The sequence below is a fragment of the Bombina bombina genome, chromosome 2, assembly GCF_027579735.1.
Source record: "Bombina bombina isolate aBomBom1 chromosome 2, aBomBom1.pri, whole genome shotgun sequence".
In the NCBI taxonomy this organism is placed as follows: domain Eukaryota; kingdom Metazoa; phylum Chordata; class Amphibia; order Anura; family Bombinatoridae; genus Bombina; species Bombina bombina.
The window spans coordinates 211,268,526-211,292,724 of NC_069500.1; the positions used below are offsets into that span (position 1 = coordinate 211,268,526).

The window sequence follows — 24,199 nt, forward strand, 5'->3', positions numbered from 1 at the left end:
TCTGAAATACCGAATACAAATTTAGCGCTTTAGAAAACTTGGTGGTAAATATTATCACTTGCTGTGGTGTATAAAAATAACCACATTAAAATGCTATGGGAATAAATGCATGGAGGTAAAATTAGACTTAATTCATAGGAAACGAAGGCTAAAAAAGGTTTTGAGATAAGTTATATGATGGGGCGGGACTGGGAAGTAGTGAAAGGTGTATGTGTACATGAGTGCATGTGTATTTGTGTGTATATGTGTTTGTGTGTATATGTGTTTGTGTGTACTGTATATGTGTTTGTGTGTATATGTATTTGTGTGTATATGTGTTTGTTTGTGTGTATATGTGTTTGTGTGTATATGTATTTGTGTGTATATGTATTTGTGTGTATATGTGTTTGTGTGTATATGTGTTTGTGTGTATATGTGTTTGTGTGTATATGTATTTGTGTGTATATGTGTTTGTGTGTATATGTGTTTGTGTGTATATGTATTTGTGTGTATATGTGTTTGTGTGTATATGTATTTCTGTGTGTATGTGTTTGTGTGTATATGTGTTTGTGTGCATATGTATTTGTGTGTATATGTGTTTGTGTGCATATGTGTTTGTGTGTATATGTGTTTGTGTGTATATGTGTTTGTGTGTATATGTGTTTCTGTGTATATGTGTTTGTGTGTATATGTGTTTGTGTGTATATGTATTTCTGTGTATATGTGTTTGTGTGTATATGTGTTTGTGTGTATATGTATTTGTGTGTATATGTATTTGTGTGTATAAGTGTTTGTGTGTATATGTGTTTGTGTGTATATGTATTTGTGTGTATATGTGTTTTTCTCTACAATTTACATTGTCAGTTTATAGCACAGAACTTACAAACTGCACCATTTTCTTTTGTGCTTGATCATTATCGTAAATCTATTATCTAACGCCTAGATTTGGAGTTTTGCGTTAGCCGTCAAAACCAGCGTTAGAGGCTCCTAATGCTGGTTTTGGGCTACCGCTGGTATTTAGAGTCGTGTAGGTAAGGGTCTAACGCTCACTTTCCAGCCGCGACTTTTCCATACCGCAGATCCCCTTACGTCAATTGCATATCCTATCTTTTCAATGGGATCTTTCTAACGCCGGTATTTAGAGTCTTGGCTGGAGTGAGAGTTAGAAATCTAACGACTCCAGCTGCAGAAAAAAGCCAGGAGTTAAGAGCTTTTTGGGCTAACGCCGGTTCATAAAGCTCTTAACTACTGTGCTCTAAAGTACACTAACACCCATAAACTACCTATGTACCCCTAAACCGAGGCTCCCCCACATCGCCGCCACTCTAGCCACTCTATTAAATTTTTTTAACCTCTAATCTGCCGACCGCACACCGCCGCCACCTACATTATCCCTATGTACCCCTAATCTGCTGCCCCTAACACCGCCGACCCCTATATTATATTTATTAACCCCTAATCTGCCGCCCCAACGTCGCCGCCACCTACCTACAATTATTAACCCCTAATCTGCCGACCGGACCTCGCCGCTACTCTAATAAATTTATTAACCCCTAAAGCTAAGTCTAACCCTAACACTAACACCCCCCTAAGTTAAATATAATTTATATCTAACGAAATAAATTATTTCTTATTAAATAAATTATTCCTACCTATCTATCAGCCAATCGGAATTAAGGTAGGAAAATTCTGATTGGCTGATTGAATCAGCCAATCAGATTCAAGTTCAATCCGATTGGCTGATTGGATGAGCCAATCGGATTGAACTTGAATCTGATTGGCTGATTCCATCAGCCAATCAGAATTTTCCTACCTTAATTCCGATTGGCTGATAGAATCCTATCAGCCAATCAGAATTCGAGGGACGCCATCTTGGATGACGTCCCTTAAAGGAACCGTCATTCGGCGGGAAGTCGTCGGCCAGGATGGATGTTCCACGTCGGCGGAATGAAGATGGATTCTGAAGAAAGAAGATTGAAGATGCCGCTTGATAGAAGACTTCAGCCCGATGATGGACCTCTTCAGCCGGATGATGGATATCTTCAGCGCCCGCTTGGATCAAGACTTCAGCCGATGATGGATGTCTTCAGCCCCCGCTTTGGCTTGGATGAAGATTTCGGAGCCTCCACTGGACTGATCGGTGATACCCGGCGTGGTGAAGATAAGGTAGGATGCAGGGGCTTAGTGTTAGGTTTATTTAAGGGGGGTTTGGGTTAGATTAGGGGTATGTGGGTGGTGGGTTGTAATGTTGGGGGGGTATTGTATGTTTATTTAAATGCAAAAGAGCGGTTTTCTTTGGGGCATGCCCCGCAAAAGGCCCTTTTAAGGGCTGGTAAGGTAAAAGAGCTTTTCTATTTTTATTTTAGAATAGGGTAGGGCATTTTTTTTTATTTTGGGGGGCTTTGTTATTTTATTAGGGGGCTTAGAGTAGGTGTAATTAGCTTAAAATTGTAATATTTTTCTAATGTTTGTAAATTATTTTTTTATTTTTTGTAACTTAGTTCTTTTTTTATTTTTTGTACTTTAGTTAGTTTATTTAACTGTATTTATTTGTAGGTATTTTATGTAATTAATTTATTGATAGTGTAGTGTTAGGTTTAATTGTAATTTAGGTTAGGATTTATTTTAAAGGTAATTTTTGTAATTATTTTAACTAGGTAGCTATTAAATAGTTATTAACTATTTAATAGCTATTGTACCTGGTTAAAATAAATACAAAGTTGCCTGTAAAATAAATATTAATCCTAAAATAGCTACAATATAATTATTATTTATATTGTAGCTATATTCGGGTTTATTTTACAGGTAAGTATTTAGCTTTAAATAGGAATAATTTATTTAATAAGAAATAATTTATTTCGTTAGATAAAAATTATATTTAATTTAGGGGGGTGTTAGTGTTAGGGTTAGACTTAGCTTTAGGGGTTAATAAATTTATTAGAGTAGCGGTCAGGTCCGGTCGGCAGATTAGGGGTTAATACTTGAAGTTAGGTGTCAGCGATGTTAGGGAGGGCAGATTAGGGGTTAATACTATTTATTATAGGGTTATTGAGGCGGGAGTGAGGCGGATTAGGGGTTAATAACTTTATTATAGTAGCGGTGAGGTCCGGTCGGCAGATTAGGGGTTAATGAGTATAGGTAGGTGGCGGCGACTTTGGGGGCGGCAGATTAGGGGTTAATAAATATAATATAGGGGTCGGCGGTGTTAGGGGCAGCAGATTAGGGGTAGGTTGCGGCGGTGTACGGAGCGGCAGATTAGGGGTTAAAAATAATATGCAGGGGTCAGCAATAGCGGGGGCGGCAGATTAGGGGTTAATAAGTGTAAGGTTAAGGGTGTTTAGACTCGGGGTACATGTTAGGATGTTAGGTGCAGACATAGGAAGTGTTTCCCCATAGGAAACAATGGGGCTGCGTTAGGAGCTGAACGCTGCTTTTTTGCAGGTGTTAGATTTTTTTTCAGCTCAAACTGCCCCATTGTTTCCTATGGGGGAATCGTGCACAAGCACGTTTTTGGAGCTTGCCGCGTCCGTAAGCACCGCTGGTATTGAGAGTTGCAGTGGTGGTAAATATGCCTCTACGCTCCCTTTTTGGAGCCTAACGCAGCCATTCTGTGAACTCTAAATACCAGCGGTATTTAAAAGGTGCGGGGAAAAAAATGCACGCCTAGCTAACGCACCCCTTCTAACGCAAAACTCTAAATCTAGCCGTTAGTGAAATAACACACCTACTCTATCAGACATGAATATATTAGTGTGCACTATATTATAGCACTTGCAGTATATATTAACCATGTTCTTGTAATAAGAGCAAACATAAAAGCAGTATAGATCCCGCTTAAGCTAAGCTAATGTACTAATATTTTCAGGCTCCATTTGTAATCTAGGCCAAACTATTTATTGCATTTGTGTATTTAGAATAAACGCTTTCTTTTCCAGATACAAGGCTTCAATATTGAAGAAGGACATTTTGCCTATGCCAAAGACTGTGTGACGTACCTCTCGCCTGCCATTATCATGGGCCTAGTCATGTCTCTAATCCTGCTGTTGGTCTTGGCCTACATATTGCACATGCTGATTCATCTTAAATCAATAGACAGGCATTATCACAGAAAAAGCTCTTCTACCTATTTCCCTAAAACAAAACACAGTTCTCTTGTGGATGAGAGGGAGCCCCTTAGAGGTGGTCTACAGGAATGTTATGAACTGAGGTACCATCAAGACTTCAGATTTCACATGCAGCATTGTGCATCTGTTTCTTATTAGTACTATAAATGGTCATTGTTTCCCTTTGTGTATTTCTATGATTTTGATTTTGTAAAACATTTCCAAGAAGCAACTCCCTAGATACAGACATTATAAAATCAACACTGGTGCAACACTGCATCTCTGGAGACTTATAACCTCACAGCACTGTTATGAAATGTAGAGAAAAATATTCAGCATTTTTTTTTAACGATTGTTGTACAGTGTAAATATAATTCAATGTGAATAACTATATAATAAATGTATAATTCCATGCAGGCAAATTACTATCTGAAAATGATTGTATCTATCATTGTAAAGACTTTATGAATGGGCAGACTTATGAAGGAAGGCACATTTCATTGTTGTATTTGCCTTCTTAAAGGGATGTAAAACCCCATTTTTTTCTTTCATGATTCATATAGAGCATACTATTTTAAAAAAGTTTCTAATTTACTTCTATTTTTGGTTTTACTTTGTTCTCATGGTATTCTTAGTTGAAGAGATACCTAGGTATGTAGTGTGCATGTATCTGGAGCAGGAAACACTGCTGTCACCTAGTACGCTTGCAAATGTATAACATTGTTTAAAGTATTCTTGCAAAACTGCTGCCATATAGGGTGAGATTACATATGCAGCGTCGTCCGCAAAAGACGGCGTCGCCAGTTTTTAGTTCGGAATTGAAATATATATATATATACGGCGCCACATATAAATGCGGAGCGTATATTTCACGTCACCCGCTAATTTTACTCCCAGAAACTAACATAGAACCGCGTCGCAAATCGGTATCACATATTCAGCGCAAGGATTTACGCAGCGAAAATGGAGAAATTTTACTCCATTTTCACCTCGTCACACATAGGCAGGCGCAGCAAGCCTTGCGCTAAATATATAAGTACTGTAACTCCCTGGGAGTTCTAACTAACACCTAATACATGTGCCAACCGCCACATCGCAAAATATTGAATTAACTTATTAACCCCTAATCCGCCAAACCCCACATAGCAATCTACCTAATAAATGTATTAACCCATAATCTGCCATCCCCCCACATCGCAAACAGCCTAATAAATGTATTAACCCTTAATCCGCAAACCCCCACATCGCAATCTACCTAATAAATTTATTAACCCCTAATCCCCCATCCCTCCACATCGCAAACTGGCTAATAAATGTATTAACCCCTAATCTGCCAACCCCCACATCGCAAAGTATCTAATTAACCTATTAACCCCTAAACCGCCAAACCCCCAAATTGCATTTAACCTAATTAACCTATTAACTCCTAAACCACCAACCTCCCACATCGCAATAAACCTAATTAACCTATAAACTCCTAAACCGCAACCCCCCACAACGCAAATAACGAATTTAATTACTAAGCCCCCTAACCTAACACCCTCTAAATTAACCCCAATTACATAAAATAAAAAAATACTAAGTTACAATTAAAATAAAAAACCTAACATTACTTTAAAAAAATAAAAAAATAACATTAAATTAAATAAATCTAAAATGAAAAAATAAAGTCTAAAATTACAGAAAAAAATTAACCAAATTCTCAAAAATAAAAAAATGAAATTTAATCTAATACCCCTTTGAAAATAAAAAAGCCCCCCAAAATAAAAACGACCCCTAATCTAAAGTAAATTACCATTAGCCCTTAAAAGGGTCTTTTGTAGGGCATTGCCCTAAGTTTAAATCAGCCAATAGGATTTAAGTAGCTGACATTTTAAAATCAGCCAATAGGAATGCAAGGTACCCCAAATATAAAACGGGTACCTTGCATTTAATCCTGGTGACTGTCGTACGAAGAGGATCCTTCACGCTGGATGGCTCTGCGGTCACCGGTCCTGTTCCGCGGTCACCTCAGCTCCACGTCAGCCTGGTCCTGGATGAAGATAGAAGAGGCCCCCACACTGGAAGAAGATATCGCCGCATGGAAGAAGATAATCACCGCCTGGAAGAAGACCTCTGCCGGACTTCAGGAATGGTGAGTACCTATTTGGGGGTTACACTTAGGCTTTTTATTTTATTTTTTGGGGTGGCTTTTTTTAGATTAGGGATTTTTTGGGCTGCAAAAGAGCTGATAGCCCTTTTAAGGGCCCCTTTAAGAGCAATGCCCATATAAATGCCCCTTTAGTGGCAATGGGTAGTTTAGTTTTTTTAGTGTTAGGTTTTTTATTTTGGAGGGGTTCACTGTTGGGGGTGACTTTTAACTTAGGGCAATGCCCTACAAAAGGCCCTTTTAAGGGCTATTGGTAGTTTAGTATTAGATAAGGGGGTATTTTTATTTTGGGGGGCTTTTTTATTTTCATAGGGGTATTAGATAAGGTTTAATTTTTTATTTTTGATAATTTGGTTTATTTTTTTCTGTAATTTTAGACTTTTTTATTTTTTGCAATTTTAGATTGATTTAATTTAATGTTAGTTTTTTTATTTTAATTGTAACTTAGTATTTTATTATTTTATGCAATTGGGGTTAATTTAGGGGGTGTTAGGTTAGAGGGCTTAGTGATTAAATTAGTTAATTGCGTTGTTGGGGGTTGGCGGTTTAGGGGTTAATAGGTTAATTAGGTTTATTGCATTGTGGGGAGTTGGCGGTTTAGGGGTTAGTAGGTTAATTAGGTTTATTGCATTGTGGGAGGGTGGCGGTTTAGGGGTTAATAGGTTAATTAGGTTTATTGCGTTGTGGGGGTTTGGCGGTTTAGGGGTTAATGGGTTAATTAGGTTTATTGCATTGTGGGTGAATGGTGGATTAGGGGTTAATAGTTTAATTAGGTATATTGTGTTGGGGTGGGCGGTTTAGGGGTTATATTTTTATTATTAGTTGCTATGTGGGGTGATGGCGGATATAGGGGATTTTACGTGTCAGGTTTATTTTTGGGAGGCGGTTAGACTTTTATGGGCGATGTAGTTTTTTTTGTGTTTTTATTACGCGCCGGCAGCTTATACAACTCCAGAAATGTGTATTTCGTTTATGAACTGCCAGCGCGGTTTATGTGATTCTCCGATGTGTGAGGTGAATTTAAGAATTTATCAGCTTCCAACTGACTATGCAGAAAAAAAATGTTTGATAGACATTTTACAGGATAATTATGGATAAAGTTTTTTGCTTGCAAAGTTTTGTTATTAGATAAAAAACAGTTTCTAATGATTCTGAGTAGTAAACTTTATATGCAAAAAATACAAAATATCATATTGTGTTTGCTCATTTGACATAATATCATGGGAGCTATTAAGTCCTGGGCCAAAAAACAAAGTTAAGTCATAGAGTAAGCCAAACATAATATGAATTACTTCTATTGTTGTTTTCAGAGAACATCGATCTTACCATAAGGGATATTAAAGGGACATTGTGCTGAAAAATGTATTATGAGGCTTATAAGAAAACCGCATTCACAGATGTGAAAAATATTGATTTCCATGAAAAAAAAAAGTTTAAACTTTGTATGTCCTACTAGACATATGAATTCGGTTTCAGACAAATACAAACCACCCCCCCCTAATTTTGCTGTATTCTTTGCATTGATTTTAGTAAGAAAAATGAGCGTCCCCTTTAATAAATAAACAAAGAAACGAATGATGGTGCAGCAAAAAATTAGCTCTATTGTTAATGCCATTAAAACCATTACCATAAAGGCAGGAACGTTTTAGATTTACAGTATTCAGGCAGGAAAGGTTTCAGAAGTTTACAATTCACACTATTCAATAAATAAATACAGAAATATCATTGTCATTTTATAGATACGTGTCACCAAACAAGTGTGCAAGCTTCAATTTGGTCCGTAGTCATTTCTAAACACATTAAAAAAAAAAGATATTTTTTTGTAGCGCCACTGGCTTGTGAAGTACTTGTTGCTACTTTATTTAAAGGGCCATTATATTAAAAAATTGACAGACCTTTAACCCTTAGAACGCGTAATTTTAAGACTATCAACCCACTACTACTGTGAGTTTTCAATCAACAACATTAATTACTCATCTGAGTTGTGCTACTAGCGTTGCTGATTGGATCAGTGGCATTTTCTGCTTAGGACGGCAGTGCTCTGTGAGACCCCAGAATGAACTCTACTGTGTGTCTATCCCTTTTGCTGGGGTTAAACACACAGTAGTGTAGGGTCAATAGACTTAAAATGTCATGCTTTAATGCATGTCATTTTAGCTATAATGGCCCTGAAGACATTCCCATAGGAAATAAGGGGTTAACAAATTTCCTTTAGGGAACAAATGACTTTGTCAAAATTTGAAATAACCTAAATACCCCAAGAACTAATCTTGGACGAAAATAAGTCCTTTTTTTTTTTTTTTTTTTTAAAAGAACTGTGTTTTTCTTGAGAGATTTTGCATATTAACATAAATAACATCCAATATATAAGAAAACAATTATAGAAAGGGTAAGAGGAATATAGATACAAATCATGGTATGACCTCCAGGTTTTAAGTATGAATTGACAACTATAAATATTGAATAATTCTATGACATTATTCTCCCTGTTTGTATTGACAAAATGCCAATGAGAAGGTAGAAGAATTCTTCTTTGAAATAATGGTACCTCCAACAGAGAGTTCTGACAGGCTGTGCCCTGTCTCATGTTAATTGGAATATGGGATAAAGAAGTTAGATTGCATTTTTTTTTGTTATTTTTAGTTATTTTTAGAAAAATATTATAAGGAAGATGTAAATAGTTAAAGGGACATTAAAAACTTTGAGATGGTAATAAAAAAAGATAAATTGTATATAATAAAACAACTCTGCAATATACTTTCATTATTTATTTTGTCCTCTTTGCCTGTAATTCCATTCTGAAATTGTGAGCTTTTCAATTCCTGTTAGAAATGGAAGTGCAGAACACTGTTAAATCCAGCACAACCATTGGCTGCACACTCTAGTGACCTATTTATAACTGACCCTAATTGGCCACAGCAGAGAAGGTAACACAAGTTACAACATGGCAGCTCCCAGTGTTTTATAGACACTAAAACTTTACACTTATTTTTTCACTTTTTAAAAAACGAATGAAACTTTAAAAAATACATCTACATGTTAGTCATGGACTAATCTTTTCTTTGAATGCATCATTCTATCTAGCATGTATTTAGTGTTTAATGTCCCTTTAAGTATAAACATTCATGAAAAAGTATGGGAATCATGCACTGTTTTAAAATATACACTTTTATTAGGAGACAAATACAAAATTTATAATTAAAAAAATATATACTGCACTGTCATAAAACACAAGGCGCAAACAGCTTGCATAAGGTATTATTAAGCAAACAGCTAGCACATACAGTATGGAGTTACATAAATAGACATCCTTAACAGAAAAGGATAAGACAAGAAGGGGCCCATTTATCAAACTCCGAACTGAGCTTGTGGGCCCGTGTTTCTGGCGAGTCTTCAGACTCGCCAGAAACACTAATTATGAAGCAGCGGTCTAAAGACCGCTGCTCCATAACCCTGTCCGCCTGCTCTGATGAGGCGGACAGGAATCGCCGGAAATCAACCCAATCGAGTACGATCGGGTTGATTGACACCTACCTGCTGGAGGCCGATTGGCCGCGAGTCAGGAGGGGGTGGCGTTGCACCAGCAGCTCTTGTGAGCTGCTGGGGCAATGTTAAATGAGGAGAGCGTATTGCTCTCCGCATTCAGCGAGGTCTTGCGGACCTGATCTGCACTGTCGGATCAGGTCCGCAAGACCTTTAATAAATAGGCCCAATTGAGAGGAGTCAAATCAAACTATCCTGCATCAAATTATATGTTAAGGGAATACTGTGTATTTCAGGGATAACATCTGAACTTCACACCACAGCAACTTCTGCCTGGCGCAGGGAAAGTCCCACGCTGATGCAAAGAGATCCCTACAGCTGCAAAATGCAACTTCCCTCACTTAAACCAGCAAAAATTTCAGTACCTTCTTGGTTTTTACTGCTACAGTCAATCCGACTTGGGACTGTTATAACAGCGCTAGCAGTCACTGTGATGTTCCACACGTATTACCTTCTAAGACTATGTAGACCATTTTCTCCCTAGTGCTGTCACCAAAATTTACAGATCGACTCCATACCTCAGATCCACACTGAACGCTTACACTTAGGGCTAGATTATGATCGGAGCTGTAGTTTGCACTACCGCTTGCTCGTTAACCCTGCATTAAAAACATATTCCCCCATAGGCTTCAATGGAGCGCAAAGTGGAAGACACCAAACGAGTCGCGCAAACCTGATCGTGTTTTCTCAAGTGCACTAACCCAAAATGCAATATTAATATTTGACATTACAATGTTCTTCACATAGAAGAATATGTTATATTTATTCAAAAATACATATTTATATATAGGTCTAACGCGGTGTTGGGTTAGTGAGCAATCGTTTCGTTAAAACCAATGTAAATATTATCTTGCTACAGGTGGCACAGTGTCATCTGTAGGATAAAATACACCTATGGTGTGCGCAAACGCAACTTCTACGCTATTTGCGCAACATAAACAGTGAGGCTGCTTACTGTTAACATACTGTAAGTAGCCTCACTGTTTATGTTGCGCAAATAGTGCTGCAGTTGCGTTTGCGCAGTTCAACTTCCAGCCTGAGAGTGCTTTTATTAACTTACATGGGGCGCATGGTGAAGCTCTGATTGGCTGAAAGTGCTGCCAGTCAAAGAAGCCTAAGGGAAAATTATTTAGAGAGGCTGCATTGAATCAGGTAACGGAGCCTGACAAAAACGCTCAGTATTAAAAGTAGATTTGACATTGGAACAAAATAAGCATATCAATATGCTAGTTAGGAGAAGATTTTACTATATACTACTATACTATGGGGCCTATCTATCCAGCTCCAAATGTAGCTTGAAGGCCCGTGTTTCTGGCGAGTCTTCAGACTCTCCAGAAACACAAGTTATGGAGCAGTGGTCTAAAGACCGCTGCTCCATAACCCTGTCCACCTGCTCTGATGAGGCGGACAGGAATCGCCACAATTCAACCCGATCGAGTACGATTGGGTTGATTGACACCCCCCTGCTGGCGGCCCATTGGCCGCGAGTCTGCAGGGGGTGGCGTTGCACCAGCAGCTCTTGTGAACTGCTGGTGCAATGCTGAATACGGAGAGCGTATTGCTGTCCGCATTCAGCGATGTCTGGCGGACCTGATCCGCACTGTCGGATCAGGTCCGACAGACATTTGTTAAATTGGCCTCTCTGTGAAGTTATGGAAGTGAATCTACCATCACTTTAAGGATAATGAATATTTACTTATGAATGTTGTTAGCAAATATTCGTTTTTCTTTAAATTAGTTACTGCATTCATTCAAATATACTATATCCACATATTCATCATGAATGTGCATTTGTGACAAACTGAATACACATCTCTCCTGGGAACTAGCTGGTGATTGGTTTCCAATGTATTCATTAGCTCTCAGTAGTGCATTGCTGCTCGTAAACATACTTTTTCAACAAGGGACACAAAAAAAACCCCCAAAACAAATATGATAATACAAGTAAATTGGAAAGATGTTTAAAATACATGCTCTATCTAAAGCATGCATGTTTCATTTTAACTTTACTCTTCCTTTAAATGAGCTAGAGCAAATTATAGCAAACAAATTTTCATTCTTCACAAATTTATCACAAAATGAAATGCAGGTGTCAATTTCGAAAGAAGATGGTAAATAAAATATAAAACCTTGAAAATAGACTTTAAATGACTCAGACCTATTAAAGTTGCATCAGTTCATTTTTTTGGACAACTATTTCAGCTAAGTTATGTCCTGTAGCAGCGGAGGGGGGCAGGGGAGGAAGAGTAAATGTAGCTTAGAGTTACCATTGTCAAATGTTAATAAAAGAAATTGATGATCAGTCATCTCAAGCTGCATCTACATCTTGTGATGAGGGCTCAGGTGTTGATTCAGAATTTGAATCATTTAATGATATTGATAAAGAAGGGCCCTCCTCATTTGATCCCTGCAACAGTGATACTACACAATCAAAATTGGGGGCCATACAGAAGAATTCTTTACCACTTTCCATAACATCTAAACAGGGTTCCAATTCACAACAAACACCTCAGGTTTTTCAAGTGGCTCAGAAACACACAGGAGGAGGAGGGAAACAAAAACAAAAACAAAAATCACAAAAACCTCCCCCAAAACAATTGTTGACACAACCACATCGTTACACACTGAGGGAACAACAACACATAATGAATACACAATGAAATCAAGTAATGTGATTAATGTATCCACATATACCCTTAATAAAATGGAAATACAAGTACTTGAATATGGCTTGGGTTTCTGTCCTGACAGAAGGTTTGACATCTTTCAAACCATCATAGATGTCAATCGTTTTGTCAGGAAATTAACCCTTAAAAAACATTTTTCTTCAAAAAGTAATCCGGACCAATCCATCAGAGAAAATACTCCTTCTGGTGTTGGATATCCGGATTTTGGGTTCACTGAAGCTTGTAGTATGGTAGCCTTGGAAAGTCTAGCAGCAGAGTCAGATACCAATTTAGAATCTACTAATGGTCAACTACCCAAGTTGAAGCCAAGTACAGACTTTTACCCAATACACAATAGGGGAAAAGCTCTGGAAACATTCCATAAAAGAGTCATTGAAGATTTACATCTTCTTAATAATGAAAATAACACCAAGCCATCACACAACCTCTCTAAACGGGAAAATGAGGCTATTGCCTCACTCAAAAATAATGAATCGATCGTGATACGACAATCCGATAAGGGAGGTAGTGTGGTGGTCATGGATCGCACACAGTACGTTGGTGAAGCTTTACGTCAATTAAGTGACACCAATGTTTACCTGGTTCTGAAAAGGAATCCAAGTAGTGAGTTTCAATATGAATTGGGGCAGATCCTGGACGACGGAGTAGCCATGGGCATCTTGGATAAGCAAACAGCAGATTCCCTATATGTTAAACATCCGCTCACTCCGGTCTTCCATCATCTGCCTAAGGTCCACAAAAGTTTAAATGACATTAAGGGCCGACCAATTGTATCAGGTATTGGCTCACTACTGGAGCCCCTTTGTGACTGGTTAGACAAGATTTTACAACCTTTTGTCCTTGTACTACCCAGTTACATTAGGGACACTACGCATGTCTTGAGGATTCTGGATGACATTGAATGGAGACAGGAGTACAGTTGGCTCACCATTGATGTGACCTTGCTGTACTCCAGTATTCCTCGCGACATGGGTTTGGAGGCTATTTCATTTTTTCTCCATAGAGATTCCAGCATGAGTGAAACAACCATTGAATTTTTGATGAGAGTAACACAATTTCTTTTGGAACACAACTATTTCTTCTTTGAGGGGGTGTTCTATCTGCAGCAACAGGGCACAGCCATGGGGGCAAAATTTGCCCCCTCTTTTGCTAACTTATTCATGGGCTGGCTTGAATACATGTTTCTGTATGATGAGAGAAACCCCTTCAGGGAAGAAATAGTTGTCTATAAACGCTTCATAGATGACCTTATTTTCATCTGGTCATCAACAGAGGCTAGAGCTTCTGAATTTGTTGCTTATCTAAATGCCAGTGATAATGGATTGAATTTTACATTTGAGTGGCAAAAAAATAAGGTGAATTTCTTGGATATCACCTTAAGTGGTGGCAATGTAGGTAACAAAATTCAATCCACACTCTATAGGAAGCCAATCTCTGGCAATACTATTCTGCACAATAAAAGCGCTCATCCTTCACACGTGTTCAAAGGGATTGCCAAAGGTCAGTTCCTTAGGGCACGTAGGATTTGCAGCAGAGAACAAGATTATGAAACAGAAAGTATAAACATTAAGGATAGACTCAAATCGCAAGGATATCCGCTTAGAATGCTTAACCACATAGCTAAAAAAACTCTGGAAGATGGCAGACCTCCCTTAAGTAACCAGTCTCGAATCAATACTGAAGATAAGGACTTATCTTTTATCACAAAATATTCTTCTGATTATACTTCAGTTTGTGATATTGTAAAAAAAAAAAATATTTCCCTATTTTGTTGGGGGATATTGGTTTGAAAGATACTGTTGAAAAAGGGTTTAGGTGTGTATACTCTCGAAATCTTACCTTGGGCAACATTCTTGCCCCCAGCCAGTTACCAAGCTTGAAGAGAAACACAGGGTCTTGGTTACTAGTAAACGGCACATACAAATGTGGTAACCATAGATGTAAAGCCTGTGATTTTCTGACTGAGGGCCGAGAATTCTACTCTTGTGTCTCACGCGAATCATTTCTCACAAAAGGCTGTGTCAAATGCTCGACTAGTTATGTCATTTACTTAATTGAGTGTACTGAACACTCAAAACAGTATGTTGGCATGACTAGTCGAGACGTTAGAACCCGTATACGTGAACATTTGGGCTACATTAAATATGACAAACCCTGTTCAGCACTGTCTAGGCATTTTCTGGAAGTACATCAAAAGGATGTTACTTCCTTTAAATGGAGAGCAATTGAGGCAATAACATTACCCACCAGAGGTGGAGATAAAGATCAAATCTTAGCACGTCAAGAAGTCTATTGGATTATGAAATTAAAAACACAAATCCCCCATGGTTTTAATTCAGAATATGATATTATCAATCATTGGAAATAAATAAATATACATTATTATTTATTGTTATGATTATCTTTTTGATGTATTTGTGTTAAGTATGGAGACTTGATAATCAGCATCTTTTTAGTTTGTGGATACATATATATGCAATTTTATCACTAGGAGTATTTAGGTTCTGAGCTTTACGTACAGTGTCAACCATCCTTGTGTGTTCCACAAACACTGATGTTTTTACTGACATTATCATCTCATCATTTTGTTTTGTTATGCCGTTTTTTTCATGTCTTTTTTCAAGTCTCTATGCTTTACATACATTCATCCTTATATATATATTTATCACTAATCATATATTCACTCACAGACAGTTATATGCCAGATTGAATTTTAATTCTGAATTTCGAATATTGTTTGGATAAATTAGTGATATTTTGAAATTATAAGGTTTAAATGATAATGACATTATATAAATGATTATGAGTTTATCTCACACTTTTTTCAATTTTTCATTTATTATCATAACATTGTTTTGTAATGAATGTATTTATTTGTTTAGTTATCTATGCATTGTTAATATCCTTCATCTGATGACTCCCTTTGTATCCAACCTTCTAGTTTTGTATATGTGACTTTGGAGTGGTATGAGTTAAACTTATTGGAAGGAGTGTTCAGCACCGGCCAATAGTTACTGAGAACATGCTTTTTAAACTTGTGATGCATTTGTTCTAACAGGTTTATGAATACGGCTCCTGCCGAAACGTGTAAAACCTGTTAGTCTTTTATTCTAACATGTGTTTTAATGGATGTTACCAATAAAGTCTATTTTTATTCATTATACCTACGGATCATGAACTATTTTTTTCGTTTAAAAGAAATTAATATTCTAGACAAAATAGTAATATATATATAATATATCAGAAGAGAGAGAACAGCACTCCTGAGATAAAACAAAAGCTAGAATAACTTCCATGCCTGTGCATTTCCATTGCAACTTAGGGTGCACACTCTTTTAGCATACATTGGGGCCTATCTATCAAAGACCGCTGCTCCATAACCCTGTCCACCTGCTCTGATGAGGCCGACCGGAATCGCCGGAATTCAACCCGATCAGTTTGATTGACAGCCCCTGCTGGCAGCCGCGAGTCTGCAGGGGGCATGGGTTGCACCAGCAGCTCACAATGCTGAATACGGAGAGCGTATTGCTCTCCGCATTCAGCGATGTCTGTCGGACCTGATCCGCAGTGTCGGATCAGGTCCGACAGACATATGATAAATAGGCCTCTATGCCTTTTCACAGAGAAAATATATCCTGTAGTATATCAGTCTGACCCTGCCCAATGACAGTCCAGCACAGAAATACCAGGCAATTCTTCTCTGAACAAGGGAAGCAACAACCCCAGATGATCGTTTTGGCCTTCTGTGGGCCTCATCAGTGAGGTGCAGTTGTATCTCTCTAAGGGCATGTGTGCAAGGAGTCCACGTCTGGTTTCCCCTAATTATTCTTACGGAAACCCAAGAGTAATTTGTATAAATATCAGAAGAGAGAGAACAGCACTCCTGAGATAGAACAAAAGCTAGAAACCGTGGGGAAACCAGACGTGGACTCTGTGCACACATGCCCTTAGAGAGATACAACTGCACCTCACTGATGAGGCCCACAGAAGGCCGAAACGATCGTCTGGGGTTGTTGCTTCCCTTGTTCAGAGAAGATTTGCCTGGTATTTCGGCGCTGGACTGTCATTGGGCAGGGTCAGACTGCTATGCTACAGGATATTTTTTCTCTGTGAAGGGGCATAGTGTGCTAAAAGAACGAGCACCCTGAGTTGCAATAAAAAGGAACAGGCATGGAAGTTATTCTAGCTTTTGTAGGAGTGCTGTTCTCTCTCTTCTAATATTTATGCAAATTACTCTTGGGTCTCCCTAAGAGTAATGGGGAAACCAAATGTGGACTCCGTGCACACATGCCCTTAGAGAGATACAACTGCACCTCACTGATGAGGCCCACAGAAGGCCGAAACGATTGTCTGGGGTTGTTGTTTCTCTTGTTCAGAGAAGAATTGCCTGGTATTTTGGCACTGTACTGTCATTGGGCAGGATCAGACTGATATGCTACAGGATATTTTTTCTCTGTGAAAGGGCATAGGCTCATATTTATCAAGGTCTGGCAGGCCTGATCCGACACTGCGGATCAGGTCCGCCAGACCTCGCTGAATACGGTGAGCAATACGCTCGCCGTATTCAGCATTGCACCAGCAGCTCACAAGAGCTGCTGGAGCAATGCCACCCCCTGCAGACTCGCGGCTGCCAGCAGGGGGGTGTCAATCAACCCGATCGTACTCGATCGGGTTGTATTGTGGCGATGTGTGTCCGCCTGCTCAGAGCAGGTGGACAGGATATGGAGCAGCGGTCTTTGTGACTGCTGCTTCATAACTGCTGTTTCTGGCGAGTCTGAAGACTTGCCAGAAACAGAGGCCATCAAGCACCTTACGGAGCTTGTTAAATAGAGCCCATGGTGTGCTAAAAGAGCGTGCACCCTGAGTTGCAATAAAAATGAACAGGCATGGAAGTTATTTTAGCTTTTGTTCTATCTTAGGAGTGCTTCTAATATATATATATTCAGCAGAAACCTCACAGCACATTCAAAAATGTCACCTTTTTGTTCTTTGCTGAATAAAGAACTGTAGGAATTGTTGTTATTTCCTGCAGGAATTTATATTAAAGCACATCAATCAGTACAACAATATTGAAAACTGAAATCTCTTACTTGGTACATTGATTTGAAGTGTCCCTCAGATGCAAAAGAAAGAGTGTATTGTTCCACTCAAGGAGGGATTATGGATTGATGGATTTTTTTTGTCTATTTTTCTTCTTTCTTCCCCTCAGATTCAGAGGTTTGTAATGTTTTAAAAAGAGGGAATAGTGGTGTTTTTTTCTTTTATTCATTTCTTCATTCAGATCCAAAGAAAGATTGGATTGATTATGAATTGAAGGACAAAGGAAACATGTTAAATGATATTCTCTTTATATGTAAAGCAGTTAAGTTACAATTAGAATTACTTACCAACTCTGATATAATAAACTAACAAGTGTATTAGAATTATATACACAAGAATCAGAGTGTGCTTTAGTAAGTTGAAAGTGTGTAACCATAGCAGTGACACAAATATAAACGTGCGCTGTAAAAGCGAGAGTGTGCGAAAATGATAGGGAAAAATAGAAGAAAAAAAAACTCACAAAGAGGGTACCCATATTTTGAATAAATGTTCCCTACATACATCAGACTAACCTTAAAGGGACATGAAACCCACATTTTTTTATTTCATGATTCAGATAGAACAGGTCATTTTTTTTTTTTTATATTAATTTTTTATTGTATATTTCAACATGTTTAAACAAATACATTTGATTTCAAAAAGAGTAAGTAAAGTAAGTTAGGCCAGCAATTGACAATTCAAGTATTCCTGCATATGAGCAAAAGAGAAGGTAAAACAAGAAAGAACAAACATAAAACCCTCTAATATTTTTTAAGCTTTTTCTGGCCTCTGATAGCCTAAAAAAAAAGAAAATAAATTAACTCTATTAATCCTTAAGTTTTAAGGTTATCCTGTTGAAATATTTTTATTTGTAATTCCATACAATTACTAACCCTAAAAAAACAAAAACAAAAACAAAAAACAAAAAAAAAGAACTGGCAACTCAAAACGAAAAAAAAAAAAAAAAAAAAAAAATAATAAGGGGAAGGATTCTTCCTCCTCAGTCCTCCCTCCTCCTCCCCCCCCTACCAACTCTCCTGAGTCCAATCCATTCACCAAAGCCCCAGTAAAACCAGCTCTGTGTTTTGAAAGGGGAATATAATATACTCTATTTCTGTAATCGGGAGGGATTTAATAAATGGTGCCCATTTACCAAAGAATTTTCTGATGTCACTCTCATTGTTGATGTTCGTATCACGTTGCTCTAAAATGCATTGTTTTTTAAGGTAATTTTTTATTTCTACCACCGAAGGTAATTCTTTCGTTTTCCATTTTTTAAATATTAGGTATCTGGCTGCTAAAATGGAGACACTTATTATCTTTTCGTTCAAATGTTGTTCTGCCTGATTGTCGCAGCAGAAAATGATTAAGCTTGGTGACAACTCCAAGGGAGAAATCTTAAGAGAGGTGTTAATCCAAAATTCAAGTTTACGCCAGAACTGACTAATCAGGGGGCATTTAAACATCATGTGTATGATGTCAGCTGCAACCAGAGAACATTTCGGACACTTTTGAAAATTCGGATTCTGAAGCTTATGCCCTTTTTCTGGTGTATAATGAAATTTATGTATCAATTTAAGATGCGCTTCTCTCCATGTTGCTGAGAGAGTGGCCTGAGCCACTTTGTGAATGGATTTTTGAATGAATTTACAATCAACATGCTCTAGTGCCATGATTAGTCTCCAGTCTTGAGCAATTTTCTCTAAAGTACGTTTCCCCTCTTGAGCTCCTAAAAGATAGTAGCAGTAAGAGATGGACATGCGGCCCTTCTTAACTAATGTAAGCCAGTCCTCTAGGTCACCCAGCTCCCAGTTCCACTCACCCTCCCTCAGTAACCCAGATACATAATGCCTTGCTTGCAGAAAAGCATAAAACTCCTTGTTAGAGAGATTGAAGCTGTTTTTAATTTCTTCAAATGTTCTGAGACACTTATTCTCTTCATCGATAAATTGTATTATCGTTTTTAGTCCCACTGAATACCACTTTTTAAAGATAGCTGAGTCTAGACCAGCTTGAAATAATGGATTACCCCTTAGGGGAAGATATTTGGAAACTTTGCAATTAAAGGAAAGAAGCTTCCCTATCCTCCACCATGCCTTTAATGGGTTAAAAATCGCTTTAATTTTCTTGATTCTAAGTGGCATGTCCTTTGGAGCGCAATGTAATAGTGCGCAAGGTAAGTATGGATCACAGATGCTCTCTTCCAATGCATTGTTTAAAACATAATTATTGCCGGAGATCCAGTCTGCCGCAATACGTGCTAAGAAAGAAAGATTATAAAGCCGCAAGTTAGGTAATGCGAATCCTGCAAATATCTTGGCTTGTATCAATTTATTCAGGGCTATCCTAGGTTTTCTCGTTTGCCATATGAAGCTTCTAAGCCAGCTGTTTAGGCTTCGAATGTCCCTATCAAATAGCATTAATGCAGTATTCTGTAATATATACAGCAATTTAGGAAGAAGTACCATTTTGAACAGGGCTATCCGTCCTGATATAGAGAGGGGTAGGTTTTCCCAAGTCCTTAGTTTATCTTTAAATATTGTCAGAATTGGAGGGATGTTGAGGTTATATAGGTCAAGTGGATTCGTAGGTATTACTATACCTAAATACTTAAAAGAGTCCTTAACTATTCTAAAGGGGCTGTTCAAGAAGGAGTCTTTGTTTTTTCGGAGCCAATAGATCTCTGATTTGTTTACGTTTGTTTTATACCCCAAAAATAACCCAAATTGGTTAATAATTTGTAAGAGCTTGGGTATATTAACTCGAGTATTTGACAGATAAACAAGGATATCGTCCGCGTATAAGGCTAATTTCATCTCCTGTTTACCTATCTTAACACCTTCCAGCTGTGACCTGATCTTAATAGCCAGTGACTCAATAGACAGATTGAAAAGGAGGGGAGAAAGGGGGCAGCCCTGTCTGGTTCCTCTGTTGAGCACAATTTGTGAAGAGACAATGTTATTGACGATTATACTAGTGGAAGGAAGGGTATACAAATTTAAAATAAATTTTAGAAAGTTGCCTTTGAACCCAAATTGACCCAGCGAGGTGAAAAGATGGTCGTGCTGTATAGAATCAAAAGCCTTTTCTGCGTCAATTGCCACAATAGCTAAGTCTGGGGTATGTTCCCCTTCCTCCCTCTCCTCCCTTTCAGCATTAAAAAAGTATTCTGTTACCACTAGGACTTCCCTAATTTTAGCTGAGGAATTCCGTGAATTTAGGAAGCCTGCTTGGTCTTTATGTATGATATTTGGTAATATCACTTGCAATCTTTTGGCCAAGATAGACATAAAGACCTTGTAGTCCACATTTAGTAGAGCTATTGGTCTATATGACTCCCTTTGTGCTGGATCTTTTCCACCTTTAAGAATAAGAGTTGTATAAGATGCTGAGAAGGCTTTCGGTACCGGTTTCCCCTGGGTGTACATAGCATTGTATGCCTTATTGAGGTGGGGCACAATCTCTAACGACAGCATCTTGTAAAATTCACTTGGTAAACCATCCGGCCCAGCGGCCTTATTAGTGGTAAGTTCAGAAATCGCTTTCTCTATTTCCTTCAGCTCTATCGGAGTATTAAGGGTTTCCACTACTTCTGCAGATACTTTGGGGCAGCTAATTTTGCTCCAAAAATCCTCTGCCTGGGATAGATCAGATTTTCTCGGAGAATATACCTCTTGGTAATATTTAGTCATTTCTTTATGTATATCTGTACTTTCTGTGTAAAACTTCCCATCAATAAGAAGTTTTTCAATAAGTAATGACTTTCTGTCGTTCCTAACCAGGTTTGCAAGTAATTTGCCAGATTTGTTTCCATATCTATATAGTTTGGATTTTAATTTTAAATCTGACTGGGTTTCTTTGTATATTGCAAATGTGTCTTTATCGTTTTTGGCCCTAATGTAGCTTGCCGAATTGATCGGGTTTTTGGTCAGAAGTAGGCGATTGCACGAGTTGGTCACCGCATTATTTAATTCTTTTTCTCTGGATCTTAGCTTTTTACTAATCATTGCACTATAGGAAATAATTTCGCCTCTTATAACTGCTTTGGCCGCTTCCCAGAAAATTAGGGGGCGTTCCCAGTATTCCCTATTACATTGAACAAAATCCTCAAATTTTGTCCTCAAATGTACTTTAAATTTTATATCTGATGCTAAGAAGGAGGGAAAGTAAAACCGCACAGAGCCCGACCCAGAGACTGCTAATTGAAAATTCAACGAGATTGGTCCATGATCAGAGAGGAAAACAGGTAGAATATTTGCTCTTACTTTAGCTGTGCATAACCTTTCATCAATTAAAAAAAGATCAATTCTTGACATAGTCTTATGTGCCTTAGATAAACATGTAAATTCCCGAACATCAGGATTCTGAATCCTCCATATGTCTCTAATATTCAAATTTTGTTTTATTTTCGCCAGTAATTTGGATTCTAGATTATCTTTTTTATTCTTTTTTTGTTCCCTGTTTTCTCTCAATCTGTCCAAAGGACAGTGAGGGGCCATATTAAGGTCTCCTCCAAGGATTAAATATCCTTCCCTAAAGGCAAGAATTTTGGCCTGGAGCTGGTTCCAGAATTCGAGGTCAATGATATTGGGTGCATATATATTACAGAGTGAAAAAACAACCTTATCAATTTTAATCTTTAAAAATATATATCTCCCCTCAGGGTCTGTCAAGACCTGTAAAATTTCATCTTTTAACCTTTTTCCCACTAATATGGCTACCCCCCTTTTCCTGCTGATACCTGATGAGGCATAGACTTCTTTTACCCATCCTTGTCTAAGCTTCAAAGTTTCCACCTGAGTTAGGTGGGTCTCCTGTAAGAAGACAATATCAGAATTAAGCCGCCTTGCGTGGGTTAAAATTGCTTTTCTTTTGATGGGAGTTGAAATACCCCCCACATTCCAGGAAACTAGCTTAAAGTTAGCAACTGGACTAATCATTCACCTGAGATGGGGGGGAGACCCAATCGGGGAACAGGAGAGGGGAGAGGGAAAAAAAAGGGAGAGAGAAGAGAGGAAAGAAGAGAAAAAAAAAAGGGACAAAAAATTAACAGAAATAATTCTGTCCATTCTAACAAACTCTTAGATCTATAATTATGAATCTTATCCATTAATTTTTTTATTTTTCCTGAATATCTAATTGATGCAATAATTTTTCTGCCTCTTGTGGGTTGTCAAAGAAATGAATCTCGCCTTTCACATAGATTTTTAATTTAGAAGGGTAAATTATTAAGGCCTGATAGCCTTGTTGAATAAATTTTGAACAGATTGGGGCCAGGTTTCTTCTTCTAGTAGATGTTTCAACTGAGTAGTCTTGAAATATTAAGATTTTATTTTCCTTATACATAATTGGCTGATTTTTGCGAAAATGTTGGAGTATCGTGACCTTATCTTGGAAATTAAGTAACTTCGCAATTATCGGTCTAGGTCTGTTATCTTCCTGTCTGTTTGTTAATCGTCTCCCCAATCTATGTATCCTCTCTACTACTATCTGTGGGTGATTGGGAGAAATCTTAAGCAACTGTGCACGTATTTCAGGAATAAATGTGTTTAATTCTTCGGTTTGCCCTCCCTCAGGGACCCCTATGATGCGAATATTATTGCGCCTAGAGCGGTTTTCCAGGTCCTCAATTTTATTTTGCAGTTTAGTAATAATTGCATTGTTGGTTTCAAGATTGGACCCCTGTGCTGAAGTGAGATCTTCCAGATCAGATACCCTCTGTTCAGCCTCTTCTAATCTGTTAGAGAATAACTTTATCTCGTGTCTAAGTAAGTTAATATCTTGCTTGATCTCAGATCTTAGTGTATCAAACTTAGGGGTTAATGCCTCAGAGATACTAGACACTAGGGCCTGTACATTGGTTAATTCATTTATAGGCAAAATAGGGGCTGCAGGTATAGATACTTCCGAGAGAACTTCAGGAGCAACCTTTGTCCTCCTTTCTCTCTGTTTAGCTGCCATGACTGGTGAAGGAGTCCGGGAATGGGAGTGAAGGAATTTATCCATGTGCTGTGCAATTCGTGAGTAAATCAGTTTCGTGAACACTTACACCATGTGCTATATTGTGCAATCTTAACAATAAACGTGAAGAAAGAAGAGAAGGAAAAAAAAAAAAAAAAGGGGGGGGGGGGAGAAAGGGAAAATTAGGGGACCCGTACCCTAATCAAGTGATAGTGACGTGACCCTGGGGTAAAAAATTAAACCCAGGGAATTCCGTGAGTGATTTCTTCAGGGGAGAGAAAAAAAAAAAAAGGTTTTAACTTAAAGATGAATCCTTAAAGAAGTAGGTGGGAGTCACTTGACCAGCCAAGGTGTTGCATATGACAAAAGGAAAGCAGTTATTGATAGTGGCTAAGGCGCTTCAAAAATCAGCCAACCTTTAGGCTTCAATAATATACTGATATTGAGCAGTGTGTGTTCAATATCAGGGTAAGGGAGGGCTCAGTCAATCAATACTAGGGATAAAAGGGGGGGGGGAGACCTTAGGTTTCGCTCCCTTCTGCCCCTCTCCTCTCAACAAATGTGGAAGATTTTTCCCTTTAGTCTAGAGAAATGGTGTGACTTTCTAATAGCCCAGAAATTGATTTTAATAATTTTCCCTTTTAATCAGGATAAGTATTTGAGACTTCTGAGGTTTTCCACCACTACCAGATTGGTCT

The 24,199-nt window shown here is 38.1% G+C and overlaps 1 protein-coding gene across 1 annotated transcript in view; it reads left to right on the plus strand.

Annotated features, from left to right (window-relative positions):
• Positions 1-4,378, plus strand: part of LOC128646910 (V-type proton ATPase subunit S1-like protein) — a 92,427-nt gene extending 88,049 nt beyond the window's left edge. Inside the window, exons 5-6 of the mRNA XM_053699714.1 lie at positions 3,915-4,186; positions 4,309-4,378. Coding sequence (XP_053555689.1) covers positions 3,915-4,186; positions 4,309-4,378 — 342 coding nt within the window. The remainder of the gene's footprint in view (positions 1-3,914; positions 4,187-4,308) is intronic.
• The last annotated feature ends 19,821 nt before the right edge of the window (positions 4,379-24,199 follow it).